Source organism: Cheilinus undulatus, linkage group 8, assembly GCF_018320785.1.
Source record: "Cheilinus undulatus linkage group 8, ASM1832078v1, whole genome shotgun sequence".
Lineage (NCBI taxonomy): Eukaryota > Metazoa > Chordata > Actinopteri > Labriformes > Labridae > Cheilinus > Cheilinus undulatus.
In genome coordinates this window covers 16127365-16151610 of record NC_054872.1, presented here as the reverse complement: position 1 = coordinate 16151610, position 24246 = coordinate 16127365, and the positions used below count along the sequence as shown (strand labels likewise).

Here is a 24246-nt window from a genome sequence, read left to right as displayed (position 1 = left end):
AGTGAACAAGGCGAACAGTGTATTGAACACAGCACACCGCACATTGGCTTTGTTTGTGCCACCAGAAGGGAAGTGTCGTCTACTTCCATCTTTAAATTGACTTATATGTACTTAACTGGCGTGAATAATTTTTCTCAGGTCTGGTATGAACACAACATAACAGACATGAATGTCTGTTGTTACCGTCAGCTTTCTGTCCGTCCACCATAGGCTGTCCAGGCATGCATTGCAGTCACAGCAAAGATAATTAAACAAGGAAAATAATCAGGATGAAACCCTGGCTGGAATGAAGGTACAGTTGGTTTTATCTTGTGAGCGGTTAAAGTACATTTGGTCCAGCTGGTGATGCTACCTGGTCTGTTTGCTCTCATTGGTTGCTGTGGGTTCTACAACCTTGGATTGTAAAAAACATGTTTGATTATGATTTTGGGTCAGGGAGGCTAGGATGCATGTGTGGTGTCAACAGTAAAATCGTGGAGAAACCATTCACATTAAGATTATTTTGGCAAATTTACGATGAGGCTCCACTCGGGGGACACCCCCATGATTGTCGGAGGAGGTCTTAGCTTCAGCCCTAGCCGACTGGACTTGTTAATTCAGGAGACCATAAAGGCTGGTGGAATGAAACTTACTTACAGTAGATGGATCTTGTCATAACTGCAAAGTGTTGTTGTCTCTGTAGTTAACAATTATGACTGGTTTTGCAATTGGTTTGCTTGGTTTTGTTGCTGCAATTAGGCTCAGTCCCATTTTTAAGTTTTACCCCTACCTTTATATACAAGCACCTCCATGCCTCTTGAAATAAAGATACGAGGGGTAGTGGTAAAATATTATCCACTAAATAAAGCCTAGTTTAGACCAAAGATTGGGGACGTGACAAGACTGTTTCAGTCACAGCAGTCTGAACGTCTAATGCAGTGGCCTGCAATTCAGCTCATCAAGTCGCAATTTGATTTTAAAAGCATGCTTTTAATTTAGGAAATTACTACATCTATTTTTATTTAATTTTCAACATGGAAACCTCCACCCATCAACACTCTTGTCTCACCTTTCAACTCCACACTTAAGCAAGACACACATACTATATGAGCTAATACGTGAGATATAAAAGGCTGTAGGAGCTAAATTTTTCTGTGGAAGATTCTGTACTCTCAATGGATACCTTCATTATAACAAAACTAGCAAACCATTTTATTGTGTTTTTATGTGCTGTAAAATTTTGCTGCCATGTTACGATTTTGATGACAAGTGAGTTAGTGATGAGCAGGAATCATACAGCCTGATGTTATGCTTTATCACTATTATAAATATGCAGGAAAAAAAGCTTAGACTTTTGTCAGTTAAAAATCCAAAATGCACAAACAAGGCAAAAACACAGTACTGGCTCAGTAGAGTGACATACGCAAGTGTTGATGACCCATAACGTGTAATTTATCGGGAAATAATAGGCACAGTTGTAAGGAATGCAAAAATGGCTTGAAGAACAAAAGCTTTATTAGTGTGAAGTCTTTTATTCATAGATTTTGTCACAAGACCTCACAGAGGCCTGGAGGGCATTAAAGCTTAGGATCAACCACTGGACATCACTTGATGCTTCACTATCAGGAGTTTTATTCATCTCATTAAAATGACACGTTTGCATCATCTGACAACTGCTGAAAAGCTGAGAAATAAATTTAAACTGCAAGTTTTTGTCACTTTGGACCTTTATACAGTACCTGGGACTCTACTAAAAGCATTAAAATCCATGAGATTGTGTCATAGCTTTTAAACTATGCATATCTGCTGTGGTGTAGTTTTTTGTATCTGATGTTATCAGAATTTTGTCACTTTTCATAGTACAGTCTAGCCATAGAGCACAGATCCCAGATGGCCCTTCTCAGACCACTAATGTGCCACACAGTCTACGTAGTTGCCAAAATTTGCTGGTAGAACGTATTTCCAATTTTCAAATTTTTGATATTTTTTTTTAATGCAACTTTATTCATAAAGTCTGGCAGTAAAATTCATGAAGTAATTTTTAGAAGTAGGTACACGAATGGTGGCTCACTTTAGCTCCGTTAGCTTTAAAGTTAATATTTCTACGCAAGCTACTAAGTTAATGTTACTACATAAGCCAATTTAGCTAAGCTGGCTTTAGCAATGTTAACTTTAGCAAACAAAGCTAAAGCTAACGTTTCTCTGTAAGCTACGTAGATAACATTGTTGCATTGCTTATGTAGATAATGTTAGCTTCATTAGTATAGTTATCCATGACCTTTGTGAGCTTTAGCTTAAGTTACATTAACTATGTGGCTCTTTTATCTGCATAGCTTGTGCAGCTATGTAAGCTACATTTGCTACATTAGAGTATTTTTCCTGGGGGACAAGCTTTTTCCCTGTAAGCAGACTGCTTACTCAGCTTTATTAAACATTTTGTAATTAAATTTTGCAGGTCAGGTTTTTAACTTTTGGTATCCTTACAGTTATCTGAACCCTTACCCTAACTGAAAGTTTATTCTGAATTTTTTTGCATGTAATTTCGTTCTGACAGATCAGTGTCTTTGGCTACGTTCACACTGTAGGCCTTAATGCTCAATTCTGATCTTTTCTCAGATCTGATTTTTTTGTTTGCCTGTTCACACTGCTGTCAACTTCCAAAAGACCAGATATGTTTGTGATTTTGAACCACATATGAAAGTGGTACTGAAACTGATTAGAAAAGGTCAGATTCAATCAGTAAAAAATCAGATACGAATCACATGTGAGCAAAAACATCAGATTCAGGTCACTTTTAACTGCAGTGTGAACGTAACCTTAAAACCATCGGTGAGAGAGGCTGTCTGAGATCTAAGGTCTGCAGCCAGACCTGTCTCACTTTTTGAGCCTCCCACAAGTGGCCACTGAAAGAACTGCAATTTTTCTATCTTGGCACTTTTGTTTGCTGTAAGGTCTACCATGAGAAATAGTTAGTTAGTTTAAAAAAGCCTTTCATGTATTTCAACACTTTACTGACTTTAATCAAAGTTCTACTTTGACCACAAAAGCTGAATTAAATGATTACATGAGAGGGATAACTTGGTAATCAAAACTTTTGAATTTAGTTCCCTGAATTCCTTCCTCCAATCAGAGTTCAAAGTTGGCAAAATGTTATCTCTGTAGTAGAAAGGGTGTCACTGAGGTTCATTGTTATCGGCATCCTAAAGGATGTATGTTTTCAGCAACATGTGACAGTAGTGGGGGGGATTTGGCGTACTGTATGTGCAGTTTGGCAAAGAGTGAGCTAGGATTGCGTGTGCTTGAGTAGAAAGTGACCCTTTTTCAAATGGGAGAGGAAAAAACGATGGAGTGATAAAAATATCTTTGCCCATCTCTTCTTCCCCTGGGGGGCTGCCTCCCCTGCTTTCATCCGGTAGCCTGGAGAGAGAAGGAACAGACAGGGTGGAAAGAGGGGGAGAGGACAAAGAAAGACAAGAAAAAGAGGGAAAATAAAGGGGTAAATAAAAGACATAGGCCAAGTTAGGACAAAGGCTAAGTTGGAATAAATGAGGCTCAGCACAAATGTGTTTCATTTTTATTTCACTCGATGTGTTCTCGATAGGACATCGAGGTTTCCCTGAAATTCAGAATTGACAAGATAGAAAAACTAAAAGAATCAGTAAGATATCAGTAAAAATCATCAATCAGCATCTTCAACTTCTCTTCATGAATGACCAGTAGTGACTGTGCTGTTGTTAAAAGATGGACAAGCATGCTCCATTTTCTCTTACTCACTCTCTCTCTCTCTCTCTCTCTCTGTCCCTCTCTTTCCCCACCCTTTCTTGTATCCTCTCATCTCCTCTGTTTTTGTGCCTCTATATAACCTCCAACACAGACCCTGGCTCATCATAGTTAACGTTAGGTTGAATAAGAAACATCAGAAGCCTTGATAGTGGAGCGACAGAGCTACAGGTTTTAGGATTTTTATGGTCCATCTTTAAAACTTTAGCAGATGAGCCTTGAACCACACTGTTGACTGGTGCTGACTAGACCACCAGACATTTTTGACTGAACACTCAAACAACAGAGAATTTTTTTTAAATTTAAAGCCAGATCATCATCCAGGTGAGCATGATGAACCAATCAGCGCTCGTCTTAAGAATGGCATCACTGCTGCTGCTGCTGGTGTATGGCACAGGTAAGGTCTGATATTATAAAGATTTATTTTGAAAAGCACCTCATCGCTGAAGTATTGATAGCCAAAGAAAGTAAAAGTAGCAGGTTACCTAAGGTGTGTGAGACAGTTTGTATCTTTCAAATTCATTTTTGCAGTAAATTGTCTACATTTTTGTAGGTGAGATGACAACAACTGAATAAATTTAGTTAATTTTTCAGAATGAAGTTAGGGTTTAAATCACTGTTTTCAGTATGTTTAGTCAAAGTTTTATGTCATAATGCAGACAGGTAAATGTATGTCTAAAAAGCTCAGTTCAAGATTTACAATCATTTTAGCCTAGTTACTCTGTTTAAAAAGGACTTATTGTAATAGTCATCATTTATTGTGTCTGTAATATGTCTTTCTGTACACCATTGTTTGTTTTGCTGAAAGTTTGGAAGGTTAACACAAATGATTTAGGATGTCATCTCTATCTGCATTGCCATAAATCTAATCCAAGAAGCCTTAGGCAGACAGGACAGGAGAATCAGTGTATGGAACAGGAATTTTCTTATACCAGGGTTTAGAATTTTTCATGAAATGCAGAAACATTAAATATAATTTCCTCTCTGTTCTCTAGAAGCAGCAATGCAAATCATTACAAGTGAAGACGATGTTTTGGTGGGAACACCGATCTTTCTTCTGTGTAAAGGTGAGTCTTTTTAACTTTTCAATGTCTAATGAAGCCTAAATACAGTAAAATGTGTCATTTTGTGCCTTTCTTGTTATTTCAACCTTGTATATCCTGTTTCCAGCTGGTGGAGAGGGAGACATAACATGGCAGAAGGATGGGGAAGATATCAATGAAGAAATGGTTTCAAAGGTGGATGAGACTGCCTCTAAACTATTCATAAAGAAGGCCACCTTGAAGGATTCAGGCAAATACACCTGTCATTGTGACTTCGACAATGGACACACAGATAATACTCATAAAATACTCTACATTTATGGTAGGTAAACCTTGGTTATACACTGTTTGCTGATATATATATATACTGTATGTATAGCGAGTATGAATCCTAACCTCTTGCTCTTCTGTCAGAGGGTCCGTCTTTTGGAGGCACCACCACCTATCATGAGTTTCTGGAGGGAACAGAGGGCAAGGTGCCGTGCCTGGTGACGGGAAAGCCAGCGGTAGATGTTCATTGGCTCAGAGACGGACGAGAGATCTCGGCCAATGGTAGGACCAACACCAGCATGGGGAACAAAAATCTGTTCTAATTAATATTTTTACTTCCACAATGGTTGATTCTTGTTCCTGTAAGAAAAAGAAGTTCTGAGAACTCTCTCTGCTATATTTTGGATGAAAGCTAGAGCTAGGATAAACAGGAGCGTGTGACACCAAAATATAGTGATCTACTGTAACCAAGACGGGATGAAATAAATGAATAGATGAGTTTTTTAGGGCAGAGGTTCGGTGAAATGGTCTGTCTGGTGGTGATACAGAGCTGCATGACTCTTACTTTTACTACTTGATTCAACTGTTTGTCAAGTTGAAGAAAGTTTGTGGCCATTCAGGATTTTAAAGACAGGTATTTAGGTCATGTAGTTGGTTATGGTCAATGGGCTCAAGGGTAAGGTAGATTTGTGTGTCATCTGCATAGAGGTGATGTGATTTTGATGGTTTGGACTAACAGGAGCAAATTGATGAAGAAGAGGACTGGAACAAGTATGGAACCTTGGGGGACACCACAGGATAAAGGGGCAAAGAAAGTAGAGGAATGGTTGATTGAAACATTGAAGGTTTTTTTTTGAGACAGGAAGCTTGAGTCCTGCCTTAGCCACCTCTTTGTCTGTTTCTGGATTGACTTACAATAAGGAGAAGTCAACATCACAACAAAGTTTACCACAGTACTCCACCACAGAAATACTTTTGGATATTTTTATTTGTACAATGATTTCTCAGAAAAATGCAGTTTTAAATTTTAAAAATTTGATTAAATCTTCCCAGTACAACAAAAAATTGCAGTTTTATAAACTCTTCATGGTTCCTGCATTCTTTGAGGTCTGATCCAATCACATCAGTTCTCCTACTACAGTATTACAAATATCAAGGCTGCTCATCAAATGATGTTAAGTTGAACATCTGCTTAACATCACTTTGCCATCTTAAAGTTTTCTTGGAAACCCACTCTTCTTTTACTGGAACTGAGCTCAGCAAAAACATCTCAGTTGGCTTGACTTTTGGCAGATCAACTTGGCCACCTGCTTGATAGCCTCAGTTAGATGTTCACTAGAATTCCCCCCATCAGTTCTAGAATAGAAAGAAGCGTTTGTCTATTCTGTTTATTATGAAGCTTTGCTCCCTATCTCCTGTCTGCTTGTATGTCTATCCCTGCTTTCCTAATCCTCATATGCTATTGATATATTTTAATAAAATTATATGGGCTGTCAAACGATTAAAATATCTAACCACGATTAATCTCAAATTTTCTGTAGTTTATTGTGATTAATCACACCCATTTTATTGCATTTCAAAATTGCACTATTTTGCATTTTAAACTGTTTTTGTGTCATTTTGGATTTTTATACTGCCTTAAAACTAAGGGTAATTGACTTCCTGTTTGGGTACGGACATACCTTAGAGGTAGAACTTCTATTTAAACATATACTTAACCACAGAAAAAGGAACTATCTATGGATTGAAAATGAAATAAGAGATCATTTAAAAGGTTCAGATGATTTCTGACTTGTCCACTGAGCTGTTTATGAGTTTTTTAAAGGGGAATAAATTATCAAAGAGCAATGATGGACTTATTTTTCATCACTGTAGCCGCTGGGAGATGCTGACATGGCCTTAACCAGTGTGCGTTGAGAGGAAAAATATTTCAGGTGACTAATCGTATTTGAAAATAATGGCACAATAATTGTGGACCTTAATTAATTTTGATTAACTTGATTAATCTTAACAGCCCTAATAATAACATATAACATAATTAGAATTAATACACACAGTTATATATTGATGATGTGTCAAGATGAATTCAGTTAATCTCAATCAATTTAGGTCCACAAATATTTTTTTAATCTCAATTAATCGCAAGCCTCATTGAAAACTCATAGAGCTCAGTGGACAAGTCAAAAATCCTCTCAACCTTTTTCATGATCTCTTATTTATTTTTCAGTCCATAGCAAATTCCTTTTTCTGTGGTTAAGTATATGTTTAAATCATTGATCTACCACAAAAAGTAGGTCTGTGCCCAAACAGGAAGTCAATTACTCTTTACCTGGTTAGGACAGTAGAAAAATCCAAAATGACACGAAAACTGTCTAACATGCAAAATAGTAGCATTTTGAAATGCAAATAAAAGGGTTCAATTAATTGCAATTAACTACAACTACAAATTAAAAATTCCAAAATTATTGGCAAGTAAAAATGTAAATTTTTTGACGGCCCTAATCATTTCTTATGATTTTGTATATATCACAGTCTCATTGTATAAGTAACATGATACTACTATACTACTAGTGCCATATTATTTTTGACAGTGCCATGGTACATGTTCCTGTATTTACAAGGTACTTGAACCATAGTAAGCAACATGGATTTTATTCCATGGTAAACATACCATACTCATACCAAGGTACCAATTCTTCATATTATATATATATTATACTATACTGTGCTGTGTGTGCACTATGGGACAAGAACCATACAATGGTAAAAGTACCAAAGTATTCCAATAAATAATAGCACATGTTCGATAGTATGGTGATTTTTGAAGCATACAGAGTTCAGTGTAATATTTTCTTCTAACCCTGGTGTTCTCCTCTGTGTCTTTGTTTCAGTCTCCATCTCTCATGTAGTTATATTTACATCACTGTATCCCTCACTGTTTCTGTCTTTGTGTTTTTGTGCCCTTCAGCTGGAGGCCAAGTACGTCAGCTGCCTGATAACACTCTCCTTATTAAAAATGTGACAAGAGGCGATGCTGGGACGTACACTTGCAAGGCCCAGATCAAAGGAAGAACAGTCTCTAAGGAACTCACCATCTCTGTCGTTGTCAACAGTGAGTATTATTTTAACATGCTGACGCAGAAACAGGAGAGGTTTGTGGGATGATTTATTACTCAGATCTTTTCTAGCTCCTTAGAGTGGGGTGTCTGTAACATGACACTCAGTGATATGGTTTGGAATGATTGTTATGCTGGACATTTTTCTTTAGAGCTGAATTTTATACATTACTTTTATCCATTGAGATGTCACTATATAAGTAAAGCGTGACTTAAGCATACATTTGACATAAATATGATTCCATCCTGCAGTTCATCCCACTGTGTTTCTGAGAGAAGAGGTGAAAAAAGTGATGGCTGGACCAGAAACCAATGTTACCTTAAGGTGTTCGGTTAGCGGCCATCCTCGTCCCAACGTCACCTGGACCATGTACGTCTCTACCTGTAGAGGAAAGCATTTAATGACAGGCACATTATACATCAGTGTATTAATGAGGGGAAATAATCTTAATTCATTCAAGGAATTGACCTTTTTTGATCTAAAATAGTTTCACAGCAAAGTCTGGCAGCATACAGTACAAGCTCCTTTGGATTACAGTCCAATGCTTTTCTTGTGAGTGTTGTAGAGTTTGACTAAAGATGTGTTTGTACTAGTATCTCTGATATAAATTAGAAGTGCCAAGCAGACATATACACCTCATAGACTCAACTTTCTCATGGTTATAACTTCTAGTTTTTTCTTCATCACTCTAGACTTAATTTATCTCTTTAACTAAAGATAAAAAATATATATATATTTCTGTGATAATGGGATTATTTCCATGCAGCCACCCCAAGAGGGTGGTCTCTGTAGTAGGTCAGACCACATCATGCCATCTATTAAGCTTCTTGTAATAATTTTGTACACTTAGGGTTTATCCTTATTCAAAGAAACATTAGCAGCAGCTCTAGACATGGAAATTATGTCTTCAAAAAGTCATAATCTGGCAACATTCTTCTCTGCCTTATGGTTAAAAAGCTGATACTATGAGTTCTGCTGCTCCTAGATTATGATTTGTCATTGACTAAGAGGTGACATTGACAAGCATTGACCTCGCAAAGCCGATGGATTGGCCTTATTCCATGTCTGTCATTAAGTAAAGTCCATCTTGCAAAGCTTCAATCTGTTCTTAATCAGTCCGAGAGAGGATGGACCAATCAGCATCATGTTAGAGCAAGGTTATAGCTACAGTTGTGGTGTAGTTGTAGCAGAATCCAGTAAACAACGGCTGCTGGTAAAGGAATGCCTGTCAAGCTCACGCTATGTACTTGAGTCCCTGGACTGCTAAAATCCTCTAGGTCATATGTCTTGTCACTGTGATTGGCCCACTTTGAATGTGACAGACAGGATGTTGTCCAAACACCCTTCCAGAATTCTTTGAAAGGTTCTGCCCTTCCCAAACGCCGACTTTGGGCTGTTTCACAGATAGATGTGAAATATATCCCATACACTTTCTAGACCAGTGTTGTAGTTAAGACCAAACTGTCCAAGTCCAAGACATGCCCAAGACCAGAGTGCAGTGAGACAAAGACAAGACCAAGAACTGTGGGGGTCAAGGCTGATTCAAAACCGTGACCAAGATAAGACCAAGACCCTAGTAATCAATAAAAAAAAATCCTCACAAGGTTAAACAGTAAAAGAGGACTCTCTCTTTAATCTTAGTTTGCTTTTGAATAAATAAGACAACAAAGAAAAAGTTATCTGCAACTATGTTTTCAAAGCACCACAATGCAACATTCTCAAATCTTAGCAAATTTGTTCGACTGACTTTTTGTCAAAAATAAATCCTAGTATGTTTTAAAAGGCTGCTGACAAGTCTGAAGTTGTTTGAAATATCTGAAAATAAGATGTTTATCTAGATTTGTCAGGTGAATGAGGCTTAAAGTAAGTGCAAAGAAGCATTGTGGTTGTGTGTCTGCTTAGGGCTTCCATACCTGTGTATCCTAAATGTTATCGCTCTCTCTTAGTTATTTATAATATTCAATACACCTGGTATCAATATGTCTTTTGACATAATCCCTTTCAGTGTACAATTTAAATGTGTAATTTGGTCGTATTTTGTCCTCGTAGGCCAACAATTTTTGACTCCTCACATCATCATTTTGAGTCAGAGAACACTATTCTGACCATCACGTCTGTTACGCGGGCGGACTACGGAGAGTACGTCTGTACAGCCAAAAACAAGATCTCTGAGAACAGTGCCACCACCATTCTTCATGTTTATGGTCAGTACAGCTCTTTCTTGTCGTTTGAGGATGATGTGTAGGCATAAGCACCTGAGGATTTCTTTCATTCTGGTGAGGTGTTCACTAGTTTTGGTTGTCTCATCTCAGAGGCCCCAGAGGTGTCTGTGTCTGCAGAGTGGCAGAGCGTGTCCATGGGAGAGCGTGTCTCTGTGTCCTGTAACGTCTCTGGACATCCTCAGCCTGAGCTGCACTGGCTCAACAAGCACAATGGGCAGACACTGGTATGAATACACACTCATATATCCAACCACACAATATTAGACACTTCAAATACAGGGCATGTCAATTCAGCCACTAGGCGGTGCTCAATCAGAACAACAAAAGATGATGATTAGATGAGTGCTGCTCAACTCCCTCTGCTGCATACTTCTCATTTCAAATCTAGGACCCTGATCAGTAAAACAAATGCCCTCCATAAGGTTTATTTAATAAACATTAAAGGTGCAATCTATAATATCTAACCTAGATGCATGCAGCTGGACAAACTTGGTCAAAAATAAAACATACATATGTATAATAGGCTGGTCTAAATTAGGGTTTAATCTCCTGAGTATATTGAATTATTATGTGTTTATTACCTCAGATTAAGCCTTTTATTCATACACAGGTAGGGTCCACAATATGGACTCCACCATCTTGTAATTTTTGCATCTTGCATGTTTCTAAAGTACCACAGAGTTAACCAAATCACAGAAGCACAATTTTGCTTAATACCACTGATGTCTGTTACCACCAGCTGTGAGCAATGAAGTCTAGAGTCTGACTATAAATATTGGCAAATATTCCCAATTTTACACACTCTAAAACATGCTTTTTTAAGTTTTATTGATCAATTTCCCATATTGAGAGCGAAAGGTTGTTTAAAGTAGCCTTTCTGCTCACAGTGCTTCTAGTTAGCACTGCAAGCCACTCACAAAGCAATGCATTGCAGCACAAATTATGACACTCACTTTGTAACAGCTTTTCTCCCTTACTATATGAAGTTCATCCATGAACAAAAATAATGGTTTATAGTAAATGGTGGCAGTCGTAAATACATGTAGGGAGTGCAGTTTTTATTGAAAGAAGTCCTCAATTCAGAAAAAAGAGTAAGCTACAGAGGTGGGCAGAGCTGAGCAACGCATCTGGTCTGAACTTGAACTGGAAATCCCCAACTAGGGCCAACATTACAGGGGTAGCAAAGTTAAGCTCCACATCACGGGGGCGCTTTGGCAACTGAATGCATAACTGATCACAAGAAAGCAGCACAAAACATGAACGAGGTGCAGAAAAGAAGTGCAACTGCCATGACAGGATGTAGATCGTTACAGCTACAAAAGAAAAGATTGCTCTAACTTTGAAACTGTTAAAAATAGTTAAGGTAATGTAAAGACATAACTACAAAAGTATATCTTTAGTCTTTTTTGATTAATTGCGACATGTTAGTGCAAAAATTCTACGTATTTTACCTTAAACAGGTAAAAATATGTAGGCAGACCACTGTTTCTTACCTCAATAACCGTCTGACAATCGTGAACTAGTTAACATATTTACTGTGTGCTATATTCTCACAATGCCCACACACTCAAACAACATAATTTATAGAATAACACTGCAGAGTGAATTGAGCTAAGATGTAACTTGTAACTCTCCACTTGAATTTCCCTCATGATTAATAAAGTATCTATCCATCTATCTATCTTTCATCTAACTGGATGGTTTTTTTTGACTCTTTGTCTGTCAGGACTCTTCCTCTGGTCGCGTCCAAGTTGTTGATGGTGTGTTGACGATTAATGACGTGGTGCCCTCTGATGGTGGGCTTTATTCCTGCATGGCTGTCAGCACATCTGGAAATGCTTCAAGAGACATTGCAATTACCAGTGAGTTTGTTTCTATTGATCTCTCCAGAAATGTGCATACATTTTCCAATTGTATTGTGTGTGCTCTTAGAGAAAATATGAATTATTCCAATTTTATTTTCTTTGTTTTTATATCATTTAATAATCATTCTTCCTTTTCACAACCTTCCTCCTGATCCACAGCTCAGCCCGGTCCCCCTCTCTACCTGTCAGTCGCTCCTGGACCGACCTCAGTCTTCTTCTTCCTCAAAACCCCACCCATCAGTGGGGGAGCACCCATCACTAATTACGTCCTGCAGTGGAGGCAAAGTGCAGCAGAGCAGTGGAAGGAGATCGTCACAGCCCCTACTTTAGGTGAAACACTGATGATGTCTTTATCACAAAATACAACATTTTTGTTTATTTAAACATTTTAGCTGATGGTGTGCCTCTCTTTGTCTGTGTTTGCTCCCTAGATCCGTTAGCTATCACCTCCCTAAAGCCGTACACGTTATATACCGTGCGTCTAGCTGCTATGAACGCAGTGGGACTGGGACAGTTCTCAGACTCAAACACTGTCCGCACACATGGGATACGTAAGTGTTACAAATGCTGATGGCACATCAGCAGCACAAAATATTCACAAATCACAATTAATCCATTTTACATGCTATGAGTGTAGAATTGAAAGGATGTGCATTGTTTTTCGACATGTTTGCATGAATGTTTGCAAAGGCCACAAACACAGTTGTTCATTGTTAATGGGAAGTTGTCCTGCATGCTTGTGTTTTTCCACCAAGCAAGGCTTTTACTTCTCATTCCTCATCACTAAATGTTCTTCTTTATGTTTCGTGCAAACATCATCACAACATTTGCATGTCTTCATCATGTGGGGCCTGATGTCCTTTCATGCTGCCATGTTGTCATCCATCCTCAGAGGGTAAAGTACACACAGTCATTTACTAAACTTTAGATAATGATCTGATAAACATGAATGTTTGACAGAAATAGAATAAATACATGTATCAATCCAAACATGATTTGTTGATAAGAATTCACGGCTTTTAAATGTGACTATTTTTTCAAAATTACTGATCAACCTGCTGTCTTTTTGCCACTTGTTTGCAGGTGAACCAGATTGTCCAGTTGTTTCCACTGGCGCGATGAAAATACTCAGCAACTCATTCTCCATCCCTCTCAAACAGACAGACGATGGAGGGACTCCTCTGCAGCACTTTAACATACGATACAAGCAGGTCAGTGTGTAGATTTGTAGATTTGCAAACATTAAGTTCATGTAGAGCTACAGCATTTCTTTAAACATTTAACTTAAAAATAGACCAAAATGTGGCACTACTTTTAACTGTTTTTTTGCTGCTATTCAGCCATTTTCCTGTTTATTTTGGGGGCTTTTGCCATTATTATTTAGAAAGGACAGCTTTAGAGGGAGAGAGAAAATACGGGCAGGGGAATGGAAGAAGTCATCCCACCACTTCTTTTGCCTATTAATGGCAGTTCTTTTTGCCATTTTAACACATTTTTTCTGCTTTTTGTCCTCACTTGCGCTTTTTGCCACTTTTAACCCATTTTTGCCCATTTTCTGCCACTTTTTTGCCAACTCCCATTTTTGCCACTTCTTTTTGTGAAATATTACATATTTTCTTGATTATTTTTTTGTACCTTATGTTGCCACTTTTAACCATTTTCTTTGCTGCTCTTTGCTAATGTTTTGCCCTGTATTTCTCTTGTAAGTCTCTTTTAATCAATTTTTGCTGCTTTCTGCCTATTTTTGCCTTCTCTTTTTGCTACTTTCCATACATTTTAATACATCAGAACTTTTTTGCCATGTTTAACCCATTTTCCCTCATTTCTTGCCACATTTTTGCCAACTGCTGCCCATTTCTGCCAAATTTACTACATAACCCATTTTTTCTTGGGCTTTTCTGTTTCTGTTTTTTGCCCGATCTTTCCATTTTTTAACCCATTTTTGCTGCTTCTTATCAATTTTTGCCTCATTTTTACCTCTTTTTTTGCCACTTTTAATCCACATCTGCCATTGTTTGAACACTTTTTGCACAAATTTGCCACTTCTTTTTGCCACTTTAATCTATTTTTGCCACTTTTCTTTGTTTTTGTCTCTTTTCACAATATGTCAGATCTTTTCTATTAAAATTGTCTCAGTTTCTTGCAGTTTTTTTGTTTGCAACCCTGATGTTTGTGCACATTATGACCTAGCCATGAGCGTGGCTTGGCTGTCCTAATCACTGAGTTCAGTGTGCCCATCCAGATTGTTAACATTACCAATTTAAACATCTTTCTGTTTAAAGGGGTTTACATTTTTTAGGAAAGACTGTATTGTACCAAAGCATAATTAAATAAAATTATTTTTTGTTGCTTTGGTAAGAGAGGTTATTATTCAGTCTAATAATAAAATAAGGGAACTTAACAATGGACCATGGTTATGCTGACCTCCATGCACCCTCAGTTTGGCTGGGTCACAGAAATCTCTCCCCTTTATCCCTCCCTTATGGGCAGCCTTGCATGGATTTACACACAAAGATGCTGCCTACTATCTTTATCAGTTGAACTGAATCAGAATTGATCTAAACATTCTGTACAGCATTGACAGTGATCAGGGTGAGGGAGCACTACAGCACTTATTCAACAGAAAATGCTTGATCACACCTCTAATAATATTAGAAACATCTTCAGCTCTTTTTACTTGTTGGTGCTGTGGAGGTGGTTGCATTTTCAGAGGGTATTTCTAGGGTTTTTTTGTGCACCAGTGCCACCCAGTGACTGGATGTTAACAAAAGAACATTATTGGCATTATTCAACCAAATATTTGTCTGTGTTCAATTCAGAATAGTGGGAAAGATCTAGTTCTCCTGAACACTTCAAATACACTTAAAATTCCTTGCCATCATCCTTAAGTCCTGTTTGTTTCCTGTCTTTCAGAATAAAGAGGGGTCAGAGTGGAAAGAGATGCAGCTGTCGTCCAGCGCTGACTCTATCTCCCTTCAAGGCCTGTCTTTCAGCTCTGACTATCAGATGGAAGTCACAGCAGTCAATGCCAATGGTTCCTCTATCCCTGCCACTTTCAACTTCACCATCGGACCACAGCCTGGTATGCATCATTACACTAATCACACCATAACATTTACATTTTAACCAGACTACCTAACTACAGAGATCCTTAAAACTGTGGAGTGACAGAAGGATCCATGACAAACTTGAACAGTTTCACTGTTTTGCTTTATTAATTCATGCTCACTGTATTGTGCCTCCCTTCTGTCACAGCAAACAGCCGCAGCATGACCAAAGGCAGTGTGGTCGCCATTGTCATGGTTATTTTCCTGGTGTTGTTCCTGGTGGTAGACGCCTCCTGCTGCTACATAAACCGCTGTGGTCTGCTCATGTCCATCGCTGTGAAACTGTTTGGACAGAAAGTGCCAGGCCTACGAATGCTGGAGGACGGAGAGGGGAACACTAATGGGTGAGCTGGAAATATCTAAAAGAGTGCATGTGGAGTCGTGTATGATGTGTATTTGCACAAAACAGGAGCTAACCTAGTTGCACATGTCATACTTTTGGTGTGTTGTGGCTGCAGAGAGGTGAAGCTGAAGGGTATTTCCACACCCACTGGCAGTCTGCAGCGAACAGGGGTACAGACTATCACCAAGGATGGAGGGGCGCTCACTGAGGTCACCTGTGACAAAGCTCCCCTCACCAAACACGAGTATGATCTTTTAATTTCTTTCCATTTCTACTCAACACGTGGTCAAACAGCTGAATTATGTCATAATACCTGCTATGGGCTCTTTATTTTCACTCTGAAATTGAAATTGAAATTGTAATAAAAGGGTCACAGGATAAAGCTACATGTGCCATCCACTGCTATTTTCCCTTGTTTCTATCACAAACTTCAATCTTGAACATTTATGCCACTCAAGGCAGGTAAACTTAAGGGATTACAAGTAAGAATAACTGAAAGATGCACACTAAACCAGGAAGTCCTCTTCAGTCATGTTCTGTATACCATCCATTGTGTACTGTGGTCGCTCACCAGAGGTGGGACTTCTCCAACTCAGTCAGCACTTTCACTTACTGTGTAAAAATTTTTGATGCATTCTGGGGAAACTCTGAAGATTAAAGAATGATTGTTTATGGTACCAATCTTATTGGTACTACACATTGGTTATGGTGAACAGAAAAGCTAATATATTCTCTATATGTAAGTTATCAGAAAACACAAACATGAAAAGAGTTTCTCCAAACCATATTTAATGATTAAACTGACACTTCTTTAAAATATAGTGAAAAAATATTTCAATTTGTGTAGCTTATTAAAGTTCTTTGTTACATTTCTGTGCAGTTTTTTCCCCAGCATCTTACTGATCCTTTGTTTCTTTCCTGCAGAAAAATACAGCCCCGTAAAGACCTACCCCATGCCGACAATTGAAGTCAGGAAAACAAAAACCATCACACAGCCTACAGCTGACCCCAAGATGTTGGTGACATTTGGAAACATCCAATATGGGAAAGGTGACACATCCCTTACTGGTGATGTTATTAATTTTGGTGTTTTTCAAGGAGATTGAGACAAATATTGTTCTGCTTTCATGGTCTCATGATAATATGTCCTTGAACTGAAGCTAAGGATCGTAAATGATGCCATTTTGCAGTCCTGTTGTGTTCCTCCGTCCACTGTCATTTACATTAGTACAAAGACAAATTTCTCACATCGTACAGGGTAGTTTTGACATCAGTGTTAAACAGGGTAAATTCATTGTCTGAAGTGAATTGTTAAATTGCTTTATGTTAAAAACAACTGTTTACCTTTTGCTGCGTTTTGAATGTTGTACACGGACACATTTTGATATTTGATTTGTACTCTTTTTGGGTGTTAAATATAAAAAATTTTTGGGCTTTTTTCCAAATTTATAAAAAATATTTTCCTTGTGTTGTTTTGTGTAACACATTCTTATTGCTGATAAGTTATTTACCTTGAACTATTGCTGCTCTGATAATAACTGATCAAATATTTTAAGTTAACAAAAATTTAATCTGATACTTAACAGTGTTTTAAACTATTTAACAGGCATTTATGCTTAAACCAGTCCAACTCACCTTCATGTTTCTTCTTTTTATGTAACCTCTAGTAACCTGGAGTATTAGCATTGAATTACAAGAGAGTCCTGGTCAAGACAGCAGTACTAGAAGTCCCACAGTGTAAAACAAACAAGTTGAAAATACTCACAATTTTTGCTGAAACTGATTACATCAAAGTTTTTAAGCAGCGGTAGATTCAATTTAAAATACATTACTTTGCCTTTATAGGTTAAATAAACTCAATTTTACTCATACATTTGTGCAGGGTTAAGTTAATGTTTTTGAGTCTAACTAACTACACTGTGGAAACTTTCCTAAACTTAAAAATGCTGTTTATACCCAACTCAAAAAAAAAAATTTAAGTATTTTTTTAAAGCTACATCTTTTTTATCCACTGCAGAGTTTACTTAATTCCATCACATACTTTATCGTGAATATGAATGTTACTCAAGGTAGGCTAAGGTGACCACAGGGTGGACACTGTACCAGAAAGTTCTTTTGAATCATGTTCCATATACTATTCTTTGTTTTGTGTTTGGTCCACACAGACACATCTTGTCTAGCTGAGTTGGTAACTTCACTCATGGTGCAAAAGAGTCTAATGCCCAAAGGCATTCTGGGAAAACTGCAGATTAAGACATTATTGTCAAAAATTTGAGTACAGTTACTGATTATTTAAGATTTCAAAAGTGCTCTATTGACTCTGAAAAAGAGCTGAAATAGCTGTTTTGATTTTAAAGCTAACAACTCATTTTTTAAAAACCTCAACAATGAAAAATACAAGCACTAACAGTTTTTTTGGTCAGAAGAGAACATAAATGAGAAGTCAGTTCACGTAGACTGGCTTTATAAAGATTGATGATACATCTTTTTGTTGTATAAGGAAGACAAACTTACTTCATCATAAGAGACAATGATGGATGTGAAACCCACACCAGAGACAAATCACAAGGTGGCATGATAGGCTGAGTCCAACGAGATGACGACATTGCAAGTTATCCAAAAACTTATTAAGGTTTTTTCAAGGAGAAAAACACAGTTTGTTTCAGTGGAAGAAACCCTGTGTACAATAAGTACAGTGTAAACAAATAAATAAATAAATAGATTTTTAAAAAGTTATTTATTTTAACTTTAAAAAGTAACAGTCAGGCTGCCTTTGAATTTATGATGATTTTAAAGAACTATTTAGTTAGATGACTTTCAGTATGTTAATCTAAATATATATTTCAGTTCAAATTCAGGTTAAACATTTTAGTGATTCTCCTTGGTGTTATGAAACCTTTTATTTTCCTTTAAAATAATGTAAAGATTTTTTTGGTTATCAGTGAAACCAAAGAACTGCAATAAGGTGTCCTTATCATGTGTTCATATTTGTTTCTGCTAACCAACACGGCAATTTTTCAGCATGAGAGGCTTTAGACCTAAATTCATTTTTGACTTTGTAGTTATTTTTACTGTTGTTTTTTTAAGTTTTAAAGGGTTTACTCCAACACCATTCATAAAAACCTTACTCTAACTAACTGTAATCAGTATAAAACAGACAAAATTGATTTCTGCTGTTATTTTGAGCTATTTGCCATTTTATTGCTCATATTAACCATATGCGATGAAAAATTACTCTCTTCTCTGTGTTTAAGATCTTGTTGTTTGACATTTATCTGCCAAAATTAATGGAGTGTTTTGATATTTTTCTATTGACCACTGTACATTGTTGTAAATACACATTGTTGCATTTTTATATTTAGTAAAATCATGGAAGAGCTTTATGTGTTTTGTGCTCACCAGATCAATATATGTTGTGTTATTTGTCCATCACATTACAACACATCTGACACGGCTGTAGCCAGAGCCTTCCTATCTTTTCAGTGGATCATAAAAAGTCAAGATTATTCAGCTTGTTAAAGGACTGAAGCCATTTTGCAGACAATGTAAAACAACAGAGACTTTCTTTTGTCAAGTTAGACACTGTATTTTACTCAGGAGAGAGGGAGAGCCAGTTGTTACAACCACTAAGCAATGCTAGACTAGTCAATATAGATTTCTGAAAATGTCTTAGTGTATTTAGTTGTTAAGAGCAGTGGTTCTCAGCTGGTTGGGCATCAGGACCAGCCACCACCTCCTCATGAGAAATCACAACCCAAATTAAAAAAAAGGGAAAAAAAAGCCCAACCAGTCAAATTTAATGCATGATTTATGTTGTTGTTGTTGTTTTTACCTTAGATAGAAAAAAACACAAATAAGGATTACAGACAGACACAAGGCAAAAATGTTTGAAAAGTGCAAGGTTACAGAGGGCCATGCAAGCCTACCATACTTTCCAAGATAGCATGGAAACTGAAATATGATGAAAATGACTAAAATGTACTTTTTATAACAAGAAAATTAATTAAAGAATAAAACATTGCAAAAAAATCTACCAGCTTTTGAAATTGGACAAGTTGAGGCCAAGGACAGCTTGTCCACTTACTAATCAATCTAGGATGGTGTTAATGTGTAGAATATGAATTTTATCCAGAAAATCATGAAAATGAATAGCACAGAGAATTTTTACATGTTTCATTTGAAGTTACAAATCTACTTTGGCTGGATGTGTGATGGCATCAATGCGATTAATTAGTATTCATTTTTAATTGCATTTTAATCCCCTTGATTAATTAATCAAAATTAATTGAAAACTTTGACACCACAAGAAAAAAACATTTTATTAGTGCTCAAATAAAGGATGGACTGTTTTTTTACTAACTTTGATGGACCCCCCATGTGGCTGGGTCTGAGAAACCTCTGTAGCCCCCTTATGGGCAGGCCTGCTCATTACAGCTGCCCCTCACTCTGACATCCCTCCGGTGATATATTTCTCTTGAGTCCTGTTTGTGCATGTTTGTATTTCACCCCATGTTTGTGTAGCAGGCAGAGGTGGAAAGTAAGTAATTGCATTTACTCAAATTACTGTAACTGACTAGGGTTTTTTGGGGTACTTGTACTTTTTGTGTACATTTTGAAATCAATACCTTTACTTCTACTTCAGTAAGTTTTGGCTAATCAGAGTAACTGTACTTGTACTTGGTGACATACTCCTGTACTTTCTCCATACCTGGTAGCAGGGTCAATAACAGATTGTAATAACTGAATTTCTTTTAAAATATGTCTTTTCCATCTTCTTCTTAAACAAAGACATGGACTATTCATTAAAAAACAGCAGAAGAAGCACAAATCGGCCCAAATTCTGAAACATACAGGAAACTGATTCCTTAGTTCCCCTCTGACTCACAAACCACGGGACATTTTAATGTAATTATCATAGAGTCCAGTCCTCCACTGGTGTCCATAGAGCTTCAAGAAACTTTAGACTGTTATGTAGCAGCTCTATGTGTTTGAGGTCTGTGTCTCAGAGGCCACGCCCCCTGCCTGATACGTTCCTGCTGACTACAAGCACATGACCAGGCGTGTTTACACCTGCAGAGACTGAAAGATACACAGCACCAAGGCAGAAAAAAACTCCTCTGCACACCGCAGGAAGAAGGAGAGGTTGTGTGGAGAGGTTATTGTTCAGCGGACGCTTACAGGGACTTGGTAAGTCATCTTTATTCAGCGCGGCTGTGTTTTTCCTTCAGTCTGTGACGTGGGGACGCTGTCGTCTCTTCCTTAGCAGCAGCTGTTAGCTTAGCATGCTAACGTGGGTCAGTCTGTAGGTTAGCTGCAGCATCACCATCCAACCAGGTGAACGACTGACATTATTTAATTGTTACTGCTACTATTAAAGGCGTTACACTAACTGTGTTGTATAGCTAACACCTAGCTGACTTTTTGCTCAATGCCATCTTCAAACAGCACCAAAATGTCTACATTAATTAGCCACTTATTGGTCAGGTTTGACAGTTGAATTATAAACTGTACGTGTGTCTTGCGTAAGGGTGCGGAAGTGATATGGGTCTAATACAGCGTTTATCAACACTGACCTGAAGAGCTTCTGATTAAAGACTAAAATGTGGTTTTATTGTTTGTTTTGACGAGACTGTTGTTGGTCTAATGCCCACAATGTCTGTCACATGCTGCAGGTAGGTGTCAGTAGATTGAAGCCTATCTTCAAATTGCTCTAGTTTCTCCAGGTTACTTCAGGTAGGTGTAGACAAGACAATGTCACAAAGTCATTTAGCAGACGCTTTAATACAAGCGACTTAGATGTGACACATAGACAGGTGTTAATGGCATTAAGGACCGTGCCCAAGGGTCCACGCTGGAAATGAATGTGTTCATACCAGGATTTGAACCCCTTGTGTTACCCTATGTTACTCACAAGAGATTAAAAATAATTTTCGACATCTGTTAGGCATATCATGTAGCCAGATTTTTTAATCTTCAGTATGGTACTAGTAAAATCCATTTATGTATCACAGCAACACAAATGGAATTAAATTATGACTGGTGATCTGTAGATTTTTTGTGATTTTCTATTGGTCATTAAAATAAAGCATGATTACTTTTCAAATATATGGTGTCAGTGCTTTTTTTCTGGCTTGGTTGGTGGAGTTGGTGCCTCATGCGCCCAGGTTGTGGTCCTTGTCACACTTGTTGTGGTTTTGCCTTCTGATCCTGATGCTGATTGGTGCATGCCACCCCCAGCTCTCTGTTCCTGTATTTCCTGTCTCTCTGCAGCTGTCCTATCAAATATAGGCAAAATAAAATGAAAATAATATAACAAAAAGCTCAACAAGGCTACCAGGTGTTGAAGAATTGAACATTTTGACAGACTTAACTGTAATATTATTTAAAATTAGCATTGGACATTATAACCACATTTTGTTTCGTTTTCTTAGCACCAGGCAGCCTCTTCTCATCTTTATTTCTGGAGAAAAGCTGCATCCTTTGTCATAGGCTCCAGGAAGCCAGCCCCCTCTGTCCATCATGGACGAGACCGATGTTGAACGTGAGTGTGACACTTTTCCTGTCTTGCTGAATGTTTTTTATATCTGACTCTTTGCATATGGTGATAAAATTCTGTTTTTTTTATGCTAAGCCCGTCTTCTTTCTGTACTTAAATCTTTTTACCTAGACTAATCTCTGTTTGGATTTACTCTCTCTCTTCAGAGGTGACCCTGGCTCTACTAGATGCAGCCATGGATAAAGACTCTGAGGTGCAGGAACAGGTCAGAAAGTCTATGTTGACCCTGGGAAAACAGCAGCCTGACCGAGTGTTGGCCATGTGTCAGGACTATCTCCTGAAACACCCAAAGGTAAAGTTAACATTCCCCATTATGTCAAACATCTCAGGGTTTTAGGATTAGGACCAAAATGACTACCTATGAAAATGAGCAAGCATGACGCTTATTCATTTTCCCACGTCACACTTTAATGGCCTTTAATCAAAAAAGCCAGATTAGCATTACCACATGAGCATGCTTAATAGGTTGTACTATGATTCACTCTGTGGGTGCTGTTGTTGGTACAAAGTGTCAAATCGAGCTGAGAACTCCTCACAGTTACATTCAGGATTTAATTGCCGTGACTTCGCTGTGTGATCGCAAATGAAGAGTGAGAGTTACAGGGGGAAGTCCACGATGCCTCTGATTTCTGTCAAAACTCAAAATGTTGTCCTGCAAGACTGGTAAACATTGAGCTGAATTGCAGTAAGAACAAAGAAGTGAGACTCATATGATGGAAATGTTGCTGGTTTTATATGAGATTTGTCTTGACTCCAGTAACCCAGCTAACAATAGTCTGGCTGCTAATCTGTTAAACCAGGTCACATTTAAAAGCCTCTCAGAGCCCCAAACATGCAGTTTTCAACCCCTTATAGACAGAATGAAAGTTCAAAAAAGGGATATGAGAGGTTCAAATCTGTACAAATGTAAATCAGTTGATGCACCATTCATATGGATTTGCCTTAAAATCCCACCTGGAAATTTGCAGATTTCAATAATGCAGCAAGAATCATTGTTTTAATTCTACAGTAGTCATATTTTTTGTAAACAAATTGAACAGAAGTTTAAATGAAAGAAGTGAAGCTCTGATTAAAATGTCCTAAACACCAACATGGTATCTTAATGTTGCAGTTCATAAGTATCAAGTTCCTTTTTTGTTAAAAAAAAAAAAACATTCTTACAGTTTGGGAGCTGAAATGTCTTGTTTTTATGTGTAAAGTTGTTTAAATAATTCTACTTATTGTAATTTTCTCTGTAAGTACCCAATGGTTATTTACCAGCTATGATGATGATTTTATCAGACATTCACTGGATGTGCCAAAAACATTTTTTTTCAATATCTATAACTTCTTTTTCCATGAAACATCATTATGTGTACCAAACATCATTTTAGATATACAAAACATCTAAAATCACGCGTTCTAAACCAGTAGTTCAGGACCCCCAAGTGGGTCGCCAAAGATCTAAGTGGGGGCATAAAGTTTTGTCTGCTCTGAGGTTGTCAGAACTAGATATTAACTTAAATCATGTTAAAGCGTTTCAACGTTGTTCAAATCAATGTTGTTTTCTGACAGAATTACATTACTTTTTTCACGTGGGTCTTGGGGGGCTCGGCTTTTCTGTGATACAATTTAGAGAAGCTAAAGGGAAAACAGCTTGGAACCATTATCTTAAATGATTCAGAGTGATATATACTAGTGCTGCACAATTAATCTAGTCACAGTTGTAAACGCTATGTCAGACTGTTTAATTATATAACCACATTAAAAGGCTACAATTATTTTTGTACCAAGTAGTGCTTGAAAGGTTGGCTGCAGAAAGGCCTTTGAGTTAACAATAGTGCCACTTTTGGCCTTAGTAGAAGTACCTTTATTTTCAAAAATATTTGGAAAATGTTATTATTTTGAAAGCAGATCTTTAAAAAACTTCAGCTTTTGTAATTTTTTGATGCTACTTCTTATTTTTATGTTTTGAGTTAAGAATA

At 37.5% G+C, this 24246-nt stretch overlaps 2 protein-coding genes across 2 annotated transcripts in view; both read left to right on the top strand.

The window, feature by feature from the left end:
* Positions 1-3856: 3856 nt before the first annotated feature.
* Positions 3857-19135, top strand: ncam3 (neural cell adhesion molecule 3). Its single transcript, XM_041792393.1, has 17 exons — positions 3857-4156; positions 4755-4826; positions 4930-5124; positions 5217-5354; positions 8041-8184; positions 8441-8558; positions 10239-10393; positions 10502-10635; positions 12138-12273; positions 12436-12606; positions 12708-12827; positions 13169-13171; positions 13360-13487; positions 15190-15358; positions 15532-15727; positions 15842-15970; positions 16651-19135. Exons 1-17 carry the CDS (start codon positions 4090-4092, stop codon positions 16691-16693), a joined length of 2118 nt encoding a protein of 705 aa, XP_041648327.1. The 5' UTR covers positions 3857-4089; the 3' UTR covers positions 16694-19135.
* A 1626-nt stretch (positions 19136-20761) lies between these two features.
* mroh1 (maestro heat-like repeat family member 1) overlaps positions 20762-24246 on the top strand; it is a 41333-nt gene continuing 37848 nt past the window's right edge. Inside the window, exons 1-3 of the mRNA XM_041793119.1 lie at positions 20762-20913; positions 22158-22267; positions 22429-22574. Coding sequence (XP_041649053.1) covers positions 22246-22267; positions 22429-22574 — 168 coding nt within the window. The 5' untranslated portion in view covers positions 20762-20913; positions 22158-22245. The remainder of the gene's footprint in view (positions 20914-22157; positions 22268-22428; positions 22575-24246) is intronic.

What these genes read in the sequence shown, in the direction of transcription:
- ncam3 (XM_041792393.1), top strand. Translation starts at nt 4,090, where the DNA reads ATGATGAACCAATCAGCGCTCGTCTTAAGAATGGCATCACTGCTGCTG. An exon ending in TAAAATACTCTACATTTATG is followed by an intron (nt 5,125 to 5,216) that starts GTAGGTAAACCT and finishes CTCTTCTGTCAG; the next exon opens with AGGGTCCGTCTTTTGGAGGC. An exon ending in TTAACATACGATACAAGCAG is followed by an intron (nt 13,488 to 15,189) that starts GTCAGTGTGTAG and finishes CCTGTCTTTCAG; the next exon opens with AATAAAGAGGGGTCAGAGTG.